Consider the following 12,497-nt stretch of genomic DNA (forward strand, 5'->3'; position numbering starts at 1 on the left):
AGAGAAGGCGGCGGCTGGCCTACTTTCTGAATTGATGGTAGCAATTTGATACAAGTGAGTGGCTTGCTAAGCTACTTGAGAGGGCAGTTAACAGTCAACCACATTGGTGTGGGACTGGAGTCAAGTATAGGCCACACCGGGTAAGGACGGCAGGTTTATATCCCTAAAGGCTATTAGTGAACCAGTTGAGCTTTTACAACAATCCAACAGCTTCATGATTACTTTTATTGATACCAACTTTTTATTTCCAGATTTTTTTAAAAACTGAATTCAAATTCTCAAACTGCCAGGGTGGGATCTGAACTCCCCGTCTCTGGATTGTTAGTGCAGGCCTCTGGAAACCTAGTCCAGTAACATAACCACTACACTATTCTTTTTCCCTGAGCTGTGTTTCTGGCCCCTTATCACCTCTATCACAATGATCGCCTGCTTCCACGTTTGTAATATCACCTGCAGCTGAAGCCATCATCCATGCCTTTGTCACCTCCTGGCTTGATTACTCCTTTGCTCACTTGGCCAGCCTCCTATTATCCAAAACTCTGCTGTCACAATCCTATCCTGTATCATATCCAACTTGCCCATCTTTATAGCTCCCAGTCCACGAAGGCCTCAAATTTAAAATTCTAATCCCTCAGTGGCGTTGCCCCTCCCTAATTCTGTAATCTTCTCAAGCCCTACACTTCCCTTCCATTCCCAAACTCTTTGTTCCATTGACTCCATCCTTTTGTGAATCATTGATAGGCATGCTGTCAGTCGTCTAGATCCCACTCTGGAATTATTTTCCTAAACCTCTCCAACTTTAAGACCCTACTTTAAACTCACCTCTTGAGCAAGCTTTTGGTAATCACTCCCCATTAGCTTGTTGTCCATTTTCTGTGAAACAATTTATGGTGTTTTTGTATATTAAAGGTGGTATAAAAATGCAATTTTTAGTTGATGTTGGTGGTGACATTGAGTATCAGGCTGGATCCACTTAATCATCAGCGACCTCTTATAGTATAATATAATTTGAAACTTTTACATATAGTGGCGAGTTTGTAAGAGCAGATTGTCTGCTGTCACGAATAATGTTTCTCTCTGTTTCTTTGTTTTTCAGTTGGAAAAAGTTCTGCAACAAGGAGATATTGGTGAATGTGCAGAACCGTACATGATCTTCAAGGAGTCTGACACGACCAAAGTAAGAACCTTTCTGAAGTATTTTTGAAATCGTGGAATTAAGATTTAGCAAACAGTGATTACAACAAAATATAGTTAACTTATATTATAAATTGTAATTAGGATGCAGTAAGTTTGTTCCATTTTTAACAAATGCACATGGGTTTTTTGGTGTGGTGGAGGGAGGGGACGCAGACACTGCTGGTGTCTGACGCGCTAGATTGAGTTGCATCATTTGAGAATAGTATGGGACTGTGTGATTTCAACAGTGACAGAGTTTTATTTCACTGAGTGTTGCAGAGCATTTGCTCTTAATTATATGCTTTTTTTTCTTTTGTTGCAGAACAAGGAAAAGTTAGAGAAGCTAAAGTGCCAGGCGGAGCAGTTCTGTCACAGACTGGGGAAGTACCGCATGCCTTTTGCTTGGACTGCCATACATCTAATGAACATTGTTAACAGTGCAGGAAGCCTGGAGCGAGACAGTACAGACTCTGAGTTAGGAGCAGGAGGTGAAATTCTTTTCCAGAATTTTTTTTTATACATTGTAACAACAGCTGATGTTTGCATATTTGTATATTTATTATTTGGTGATTTTTTTTTTCTCATTAAATTGAGGGATGTCTGGACTGGAGAATGCAATCATTTCAGGCACCCAGTGTCAGCATCAATCATTCCAAGGTCTGGTATAGCACAATTTAGATGCAAAGCAAAGCTGCCTCTACTAACCCCAAGTTCAGAAGAGTACTTCTAATGCACCAGTTCTATTTCCCATGTTCCCATTTTGTAGCCTCCATGTCACATTAATAATTTAGCATCATTTGGGCTCATGTCAACTAGATACTGGATTGAAACTTAGCAGGCTGATTTCAAATGGGACTCGATCCCATCAGTTTGGCTTTGATTTGAACCCAGGCCCCAGAGATGCAAAGGCAGTATATAACCTCCTGCACCAACAAACTCCTTTTAATTAACATTTTAATTAGGTATTTCCATTTTTCTAAATGATTATTATTGCATTAAGAATTATCTGCTTATAAGGTAAACATTTGTTTAAATATTTCCTAATATCTTTCAAGAATGGTTCATTGGTCTGAAGTACCAGTACTTGTTTTGGGGTAATATGGATCTGTGGAAATTAACAGGACAAAGACCTATTTTAAAAAAAAAACATACTAAGGCTACTGATGAGGTTTTGACGTGTATCATTATAATGTTGCTTTTATGTGAAGGATACCATTTAGGCACTGGTACCTACTTTAGAGCAGTGTGAGACGGCAATATCAAATTTCACGACTGGCTTTTGCATTGCTTAGTACTCTGGCAAAGCATAGCTCTGTGTGTATACACTTAAACACATGCATAGGACTTTGTTTCTCAGGAGAGCTGATTGTCTTGTAGCTCTTTATTAACATTAAAAATGTAAAAGCAGTTCCATTGTTAAACTTCAAAAATCAAGTATATAAAGATGGCTTTGTGCTGTAGTGTGACTGTAACTAGTATAAAGCTTATGCTTTGTGAGACATAGATAACGATCACTGTGAGGTGGCAGTAAAGAAAATGTAATAGGATGATGGGTTATATTACCAAATCATTTGCGTTCAAATTCCCAGACGTCATGCTGAAGCTGTATAGTGCTCTGGTCAGGCTGCTCCTGGCGTATTGAGTACAATTTTGGTCTCCCCAAAGTAAGGCTTAAAGGCAATATAGAAACATAGAAAATAGGAGCAGGAGTAGGCCATTCGGCCCTTCGAGCCTGCTCTGCCATTCAGTATGATCATGGCTGATCCTCTATCTCAAAACCATATTCCCGCTCTCTCTCCCTATACCCCTTGATGCCTTTTGTGTCTAGAAATCTATCTAGCTCCTTCTTAAATATATTCAGTGACTTGGCCTCCACAGCCTTCTGTGGTAGAGAATTCCACAGGTTCACCACCCTCTGAGTGAAGAAATTTCTCCTCATCTCAGTCCTAAATGTCCTACCCTGTATCCTGAGACTGTGACCCCTCATTCTGGACCCCCCAGCCAGGGGACACATCCTCCCTGCATCCAGTCTGTCTAGCCCTGTCAGAATTTTATATGTTTCAATGAGATCCCCTCTCAATCTTCTAAACTCGAGTGAATACAGGCTGAGTCAACCCAATCTCTCCTCATACGACAGTCCTGCCATCCCAGGAATCAGTCTGGTGAACCTTCGCTGCACTCCCTCTACGCTAAGTATATCCTTTCTTAGTTAAGGAGACCAAAACTGCGCACACTGCTCCAGGTGTGGTCTCACCAAGGCCCTGTATAACTGCAGTAAGACATCCTTGCTCCTGTACTCAATTCCTCTTGCAATGAAGGCCATCACACCATTTGCCTTCCTAACTGCTTGCTGTACCTGCATGTTTGCTTTCGGTGACTGTTGTACAAGGACACCCAAGTCTCTTTGTACATCAACATTTCCCAATCTATCACCATTCAAATAATACTCTGCCTTTCTGTTTTTCCTTCCGAAGTGGATAACTTCACATTTATCCACGTTATACTGCATCTGCCATGTATTTGCCCACTCACTCAACTTGTCTAAATCGTTCTTTGCATCCTCCTCACAACTCACGATCCCACCTAGTTTTGTGTCATCAGCTAACTTGGAAATATTACATTTGGTTCCCTCATCCAAATCATTGATATATATTGTGAATAGCTGGGGCCTGATCCCTGCGGTACCCCACTAGTCATTGCATGCCACCCCGAAAAAGACCCCATTTATTCCTACTCTCCGTTTCCTGTCTGTTAACCAATTTTCAATCCATGCCAGTATATTACCGCCAATCCCATGTGCTTTAATTTTGGACACTAACCTCTTATGTGGGACTTTATCAAAGGTCTTCTGAAAATCCAAATAAACTACATCCACTGGTTCTCCCTTATCTATTCTACTAGTTACATCCTCAAAAAGCTCCAGTGGGTTTTGTCAAACATGATTTCCCTTTCATAAATCCAGGTTGATTTTGTCTAATCCCGTTGATATTTTCTAAGTGTCCTGTTATCACATCCTCTGTAGTAGACTCTAACATTTTCCCTACTATTGATGTTAGGCTAACCGGTCTGTAGTTCCCTGTTTTCTCTCTCCCTCCTTTTTTAAATAGTGGGGTTACATTTTCCACCCTCCAATCTGCAGGAACTGTTCCCTAATCTATAGAATTTTGGAAGATGACAACTAATGCATCCACTATTTCCATGGCTATCTCTTTTAGTACTTCGGAATGCAGATTATCAGGCCATGGGGACTTATCGGCTTTCAGTCCCATTAATTTCTCCAGCACTATTTTTTTTTACTAATACTAATTTCCTTTAATTCCTCCTTCTCACTAGTCCCTTGGTTCCCTAGCATTTCTGGGAAGTTATTTGTGTCCTCTTCCATGAAGACAGAACCAAAGTATTTGTTTAATTGCTCTGCCATTTCCTTGTTCCCCATTATAAATTCTCCCATTTCTGACTTTAAGGGACCTACATTTGTCTTCACTAATCTTTATCTTTTTACATACTTGTAGAAGCTTTTACAGTTCACTTTTATGTTCCTTGCAAGTTTACTCTCATTCTATTTATCCCCTCTTAATCAATCTCTTGGTCCTTTTTTGCTGAATTCTAAACTGCTCCCAATCCTCCGGTTTGCTACTTTTTCTGGCAACTTTATATGACTCTTCTTTGGATCTAATACTATCCTTAATTTCTTTTGTTAGCCATGGTTGGGCTGCTTTTCCTTTTGTGTTTTTGCACCAGAAAGGAATGTTTAATTGTTGCAATTCATGCATTCGTTCCTTAAATGTTAGCCATTGCTTATCCACTGTCTTGCCTTTTAATGAAGCTTCCCAATTTATCATAGCCAACTCACTCCTCATACCTTCGTAGTTTCCTTTATTTAGATTTAGAACTCTAGTTTCGGATTGGACTACTTCACTTTCCATCTTAATGAAGAATTCTATCATGTTATGGTCACTCTTCCCTAAAGGACCTCGCACAACAAGATTATTAATTAACCCCTTCTCATTGCACAATACCCAATCTAGGATAGCCTGTTCCCTGGTCGACTCCTCAACATTTAAAAAACCATCTCGTACACACTCCAGGAATTCATCCTCCACTGTGTTATTGCTAATTTGGTTTGGCTAGTCTATATGTAGATTAAAGTCACCCCTGATTGCTGTAGTACCCTTGTTACATGCATCTCTAATTTCCTGTTTGATGCCGTCCCCTACATTATCACTACTGATTGGAGGCCTATGGACAACTCCCACCAGTGTTTTCTGCCCCTTGGTGCTTCTTAACTCCACCCAGACTGATTCTACATCTTGATTTTCTGAGCCAATATCCTTTCTCACTATTGCTCTGATTTCATCCTTTACTAACAACACCACCCCACCTCCTTTTCCTTTTTGCCTGCCCTTCCTAAATATCGAATACCCTTGGATATTCAGCTCCCAACCTTGGTCACCCTGCAGCCATGTCTCCGTAATCGCAATTATATCGTATCCTATTACATCTATTTGTGCTGTTAAATCTTCTTTTTACGAATGCTTCATGCATTCAGATACAGTGCCTTTAGATTTGTCTTTTTAACATTTTTAGACACCTTAACATTTTTTTGTACTATGGCCCTATTTGTCTAATTACCATTTTTTCTTACCTGGACCCTATTTGTTGTCTTTAGTTTGTACGCTCTGTCCCTTCCTGACACAATCCGGTTATCCTTACCCCAATCACTTTCCTGCACTGCTTCTTTGTCTTTTCTCTTTAGCATCCTAGATTTCTCTCCACCGGGACCCTCCCCACCCCCCCCCCCCCCCTTATTTAGTTTAAAGCCCCATCTACCTCCCTAGTTATTCGATTCGCTAGAACTCTGGTCCCAGCATGGTTCAGGTGTAGTCCGTCCCAACGGAACAGCTCTCTCTTTCCCCAGTACTGGTGCCAATGCCCCACGATTCGAAACCCACTTCTCCCACACCAATCTTTGAGCCACGCATTGAAGAGATGGAGGAGAGAAGCAAGGATGATTTCCGGTGCTGGAGGGATGAACTATGAAGAAAGACTTGATAAGTTGGGCTCTTCAGTCACAAAAAATGTCACAGAAGTGAAGTTGTGGACACATCAAAGATACTTAACAGACTAGAGGAAGTAAACCTGGTACAATACTTCCAGATACGCTAAAGCAGTAAGACAAGAGGGTGCAGGACCAATGTTGTGAAAGTTGGGTTTCGGGAGATGTTGGGAAGTATTTCTTTGTATAGAGGATTTAAAAAAAAGTTTTCGATGCCAGTTTTTGGCTGCCTTCACTGTGGTAAACTGTGCTCCATTTATGTGGATCACTTTTGCCCTCTAATGGCAGATATGTGGTATTGCAGTATAGAGTTACTTAGTGCTTGAATATTTTCATAGAATGTCACAGCACAGAATCCGGCCATTCAGTCTACCAGGTCTGCACTAGTATTTTTCTCATGAGTCATCTAATCTAATCTGATTCTCCTGCTCACTTCCCACATCCATGAATATTTTTTTCAACTATCTAATTCCCTTTGAAAAGAATTAATGGACTCTGCTTCAACAACAGTTTGTGACATGAATTTCAGATTCTAACCACCCTCTGTGTACAGAATTTATTTTCTAACCTCTCATTAAAGTGATTACATTTTATGTGCTTTCATCATGTCTCACCAATCAGTAGAAACAAGCTATCATTATTTACTTTAGCGTCACTCTTCATAATCTTAAACCTTGAGCACGTCACCATTACCCTTTTGATTCGAGCCTTTCACACTGTTAGAAAGTTTTTTGAGAAGTTAAGTACTAAAACGAAATATAGAAACTCTTAGGCTGCATTTACAGTACAAGTTTAGTGTCAGTATAAAGTGGTTTCAGCATCATATCAACATTTAGCAATTCACAATTTCTCGATGTAACTTCGGTGGAAGATTGGAGGAAACCCGGGAGAAATGGCGTAACATTTCTCGGGCTTCTGCCAAAGTTACGGTGGGAGATCAGCGGAAATTCCAGATGATGTAGTATACATCGGTGTTATGACTCCAAAGTGAAGCGGAGTGAGACTTCCTCCTTCGGCGAGTCTCATTCAGCTTGCACTTGTATCAGGTTGGGTCCTGACGCTGGTTTCAGGATATATTTATATTATAACTGCTATGTTGAAACTATTTTGTATTGATGTTACAGTCATAGTGTAATTACGCCTGTGGTGATTAACCCACAGCCCCAAAACCAAAAAATTTAAGGCAAAACCTGCACCATTAGAACAGCTGCTTGAAAAATTAAATGGAAATGAGGGGGCACCCAGTGAGGTTCCTGATCTTTACAATGTAGAAGTGAAGGAGGTCCCATAAAAACACACACATTGCTCCCCAGTGGCTCAGTAGGTAAATGCACCGCCTGGTATGCAATAGATAAAAAGAAATAATATGTGCATTTATACATTGTCTTTTCATATTGTTGAAATTGCTTGTAAAACCCTTTGTGCAATGAATTAACTTCAAAATACAGTGAATATTGTAATGTAGACAAATGCAGCAGCCATTCTGCAAAAAAGAGCCATGAGATTAATCAGTTTTTGGTCTTGGTGGTTGAAGGAGGAATGGTGGCTTGGACATCAGGAGAATTCCGAGCTCTTCTTCACTCAATGCCATGGGATCTCTTAATATTCAGCTGAGCTACAAGAAGAGGCAAATAAACCAGTCTCATCCGGGGGTACAATTGGCCTTGCTGCTGGGAAGAACACGATGTAGGTGTTGGGTGAGGATAAGATCAGGTTTGGCTGTGATGTCCCCACGGTCGAATAATCTGCTGGCATTTATTATCTTTACACATCTAGAATGCCTACTGGAGGGAAGTTGGTACCCTGGGATTGAGGAGAGAAAATTAGAGAAGCTGTAAACTCATGGTAGCATTGTTCTAGTGTGAGGGCAAGGGGCTCTCTATGTTAGTGACCATTTTCTTAATCAGTGTGACGTTATTTCCTGATAGAGCGGAAAGGTTCCTGGTCAGAAAGAAGGAATTCTGGTCTTGTTGGAAGACGGTCTCTTGAACGAACGAGCAGCGGGGATGAATCGTGTAACCTTTCAAGCTTCAGGCCAGCCACACTGACTGTCACAAACTTCTTCAAACAGGTAACTTGAAACAAATGCACATCATGTATTATAGAAATTCAAGTCAGCAGATAGATCAGTGCATATTATATCTATAAATAGAACTTGCATACCTTTCACTACCCTTCTTTTCCCCTCCTCTACTCCTCGGCAACGTCTAGGAGGGAGAGCGCCTGAGTGATGAAGATTTGTATAAATTCCTTGCTGACATGAGAAGACCATCGTCTGTTCTGCGGAGACTAAGACCAATCACTGGCAAGTAGTTCTTTTAAAAGTATTAGTTTTCTTATCTGGTATTTCCCTCAATGGCTTAAATGTGGGTGAAAGCACCGCCAAGTGAGGGACTGAATCATACAGACCTGAAAAGTTTCTGGTTTTGTCCTTTATGCTGAATTAGTTGCTCTCAGCAGAGGAAGTGGTAGAAGGACCACGATTTGCCTCATTGGTCTTAGCCTTAGGGGTGAGGTCGGAGGAAATCCATCAGGTCCCCTGCTCTTGGTTACAATTCATTGACCCCTCTGGAAAGCAGTCTGCTGACACTCACTATGTAGGCCATTTAGATGAAGTACCAGAGGGAAATGCATGATTTTGTACTTTTGAGAGATGAGAGAAATGTGGAGGAAATGTTTTTTGGGGGGGGAGGGGGGCGGGGAGGGAAGGGAAACTCAGTCAAATATTAAAGGCTCAGTGGATGTGACAAACTGTTTCTTACTGAGGTGTCAGGTTGTTTACTAACTCTTAATAGAACAGTTTCACTGTCAACAGGAATGTTGATAATGAAAGCAAGGAAAAAACCTAATGTTGAGAAGGGTGACGTGGTTTGCAAATTGTTAAATCACAGGCTGGACCTAACACTGAGAGCTGTGCAGTGAAGATTTGAATGGCTCTGTCATATACCTGTCCCAGTAACTGGTTCGTGAGTGGTCCAGCAGAGGCCAGTGACCAGATTGCCATTTTGCTTTCATTCTGGGAAATATTGAGCAGCTGAAATAAAAACAGAAAATGCTGGAAATGCACAGCCAGGGTCTGTCAGTGTCTGAAAGGGAAAGATTAAATTTTCAGATGAACCCTTCATCATAAACATTATTTACAGAATGTTACTGATCTCATTTCTTAGAAAGATCGTCTTCCCCCTTTTTCACTGCATTGAATCTCATTGTTCCCCCAAACCCACCCTCCTTGTTTCTACCTTATCCCCAGGGTTTACAAACGTGACTGTCCAAGCAAGGCTATTGTATTAGCTTGTTCCTGTCCCTCCAAACATATCTTCTTTTATCTTGATTCCATTCTCTTCCATACTGTCCACTCTGTCCAGTGACATTCAGGACTCCTCTGATGCTCTCCGTCTAGTTCTGATGAAAGGTGCCACCTTTTTCAAAGACTGACTTACGGTCCTGCAATTCGAGAATTGCCTGCTTTTATTTCAGATTTGCAGTATTCACATATTTATTTTTATCTTTTTTAAAAAAATGACCTAAGACTTCAGGAGCAAACAAAATTAAAATCTTATCTGACAATTCTTTTTCTAAAGAACATCTTTTAATTTTGTCAATATTTCATTTTTTTTGTCTGTATACAGCCCAGTTGAAAATAGATATCTCTCCAGCTCCAGAAAATCCCCATTATTGCCTGACTCCTGAATTACTACAGGTCAAACCCTACCCAGATACTAGAGTCAGACCCACGAGGGATATCCTGGAGTTCCCTTCAAGGGATGTGTACGTACCATACACTACCTACAGGTGAGAATAATACCAGTGTAATGTACAAGTGATTCTTGTGGTGGGAACAAAATAAGAACAGTGAGGAGAGAGTAGCACTATACATTCCACCCTCTCGTTCACTGAACGTGAGTTACACACAAAACATACGTTCATGTGCTGCCTCTAACAAGTAGTGACTGAAACAAGTAAGTGTGTATAACACTTGAGATTGCAAAGTGGTTCGGGACAGTGGTTTCTTTTTTGTGAGAGTTACGGTTAATCTTGTTGAAGGGGGCAGTAATGTTATCCTTTCTATACAATCAATATGAAACTGAATGAAGCCAACCTACTATTGCAAATGCAACAAAATCAAAACACTGGGATGAAATTGGAATCCAAACTTACCTCACCAGCTTTAACCCAAACTTGCGTAAACCGGCCTGTCACTGGAGTGTGACTAGCACCATGGGCTGCATTGTCTACCCAGGTTTGGGTTAAAGCTAGGGTTACCAACTCTGGTTGGATGTATTCCTGGAGATTGCATCACATGACCGCTCGCCTCCAATGGTCTCGCCCGGCCAAATGGTCTTTTTTTCCCATCTCCAGTATTTTTATAACTAATAAACAAAAGTGTTCAAAGAAAATGATAAAAACATTTTCTGGCTGCCCCTATGATTTTTCTCTTGGGTTGCTTGCAGCAGTGTCCGAGATCTGGATTCTTTAGTAATCTTTAATTCCTGAAGGCTTGGTAAGTTTGGATACCGATTTCACACCAGGATTTTGAGATCGTTGTATTTACAACATTGTGAGAATTTGTCTATAATGGCTTAAATTTTAGATTTGTTTTTAGAATTGTGGTTCTCACCTAGGTGGTTATTCTTCACCTCCAGGTCTTTATGGTGAATATTAACAGATTATAGATATGTGGGGGGCATCACAGCTGTACCAAATCCAGACCTTACCTGGTAATCCTGGTTGATTTTCAAACTCCTTTTTTCCACCGCCCTATAAAGTACTCCCATATATCCTTCCTACACGAGAAGTGCTATAAAATTTAAATTGTTTGTTAATTTTTGGAGGAAGGTAGAAGTGGGCAGTGTTGGGGGCGTAGGACGGTAAGATTAGATTCAGTGGGAATAGATTAGTGATGATCTGGGAGATAATGGTTCTGATCAAGAGTTCTGCTCGAAATGTTACATTTTCTTTTCAGTTGCTGGCTGACCTACTGTGAACTTCTGTTTTTATTTGTTTTTCAGCATTCACAGCGTTTCTTTTTATCTCTTAGTGCTCTGTGTTACCCCCTGAAAGTTTAAATTGTAAAATTGTTTGTTCTATGTTGTCTCTTAAGAGTTAGACCTTATGTAAACACCATTTTTATAATTGTAAACAATTTTACAACACCAAGTTATAGTCCAGCAATTTTATTTTAAATTCACAAGCTTTCGGAGATTTTCTCCTTCCTCAGGCAAATGTTTCAAGATCTCCTTGAAGCCTACGCATTTATACATATTGAACAATAATAAATGGTGTTTACAGACTGCCCCTGCAACTGCCCGTTGCCAAGGCAATCACCGTGTTCAGACAGAGAGGTGTTACCTGCAGAACCTCCGAATACACATTCAATAAAAAAACAAACAGGGAAAAAAAAACAGAGAAAAAAAAACACAGAGAGAGGCAGAAACATCCGGAAGGCAGAGAGAGCCAGCAAATGACCCATTATATTAAAAACAGATAACATTTGTTCGCTGGTGGGGTAACGTGTAGCGTGACATGAACCCAAGATCCCGGTTGAGGCCGTCCTCATGGGTGCGGAACTTGGCACCCATGAGGACGGCCTCAACCGGGATCTTGGGTTCATGTCACGCTACACGTTACCCCACCAGCGAACAAATGTTATCTGTTTTTAATATAATGGGTCATTTGCTGGCTCTCTCTGCCTTCCGGATGTTTCTGCCTCTCTCTGTGTTTTTTTTTCTCTGTTTTTTTTTCCCTGTTTGTTTTTTTATTGAATGTGTATTCGGAGGTTCTGCAGGTAACACCTCTCTGTCTGAACACGGTGATTGCCTTGGCAACGGGCAGTTGCAGGGGCAGTCTGTAAACACCATTTATTATTGTTCAATATGTATAAATGCGTAGGCTTCAAGGAGATCTTGAAACATTTGCCTGAGGAAGGAGAAAATCTCCGAAAGCTTGTGAATTTAAAATAAAATTGCTGGACTATAACTTGGTGTTGTAAAATTGTTTACAATTGTCAACCCCAGTCCATCACCGGCATCTCCACATCATGACCATTTTTATAGAATGAGGAGCTCATTGTCCATGAAGGTCACCATAAAGATATGATGTGGAGATACATTGTGAAAGGGCTTAACCAGGTCAGGAGGGTCATGCTTTTATTAAGTAATGGAAAACCTGAATATAGCTCACCACAAGCATTAGATAAAAGGATCGGAGGTATTAATAGACTGGAATGAATGTTTTTCTAGTTTAATTTCTCAAACATGGGCTATAA

The 12,497-nt window shown here is 40.6% G+C and overlaps 1 protein-coding gene across 4 annotated transcripts in view; it reads left to right on the forward strand.

Annotated features, from left to right (window-relative positions):
* Window positions 1-12,497, forward strand: part of dock7 (dedicator of cytokinesis 7) — a 170,603-nt gene that overhangs the window by 27,095 nt on the left and 131,011 nt on the right. For all 4 annotated transcript variants that reach the window (XM_067990418.1, XM_067990415.1, XM_067990416.1 and 1 more), the window contains exons 10-14: window positions 1,097-1,177; window positions 1,499-1,664; window positions 8,161-8,303; window positions 8,444-8,537; window positions 9,862-10,024. In XM_067990418.1, coding sequence (XP_067846519.1) covers window positions 1,097-1,177; window positions 1,499-1,664; window positions 8,161-8,303; window positions 8,444-8,537; window positions 9,862-10,024 — 647 coding nt within the window. The remainder of the gene's footprint in view (window positions 1-1,096; window positions 1,178-1,498; window positions 1,665-8,160; window positions 8,304-8,443; window positions 8,538-9,861; window positions 10,025-12,497) is intronic.

The sequence above is a fragment of the Heptranchias perlo genome, chromosome 9 (assembly GCF_035084215.1).
Source record: "Heptranchias perlo isolate sHepPer1 chromosome 9, sHepPer1.hap1, whole genome shotgun sequence".
NCBI classification, from domain to species: domain Eukaryota; kingdom Metazoa; phylum Chordata; class Chondrichthyes; order Hexanchiformes; family Hexanchidae; genus Heptranchias; species Heptranchias perlo.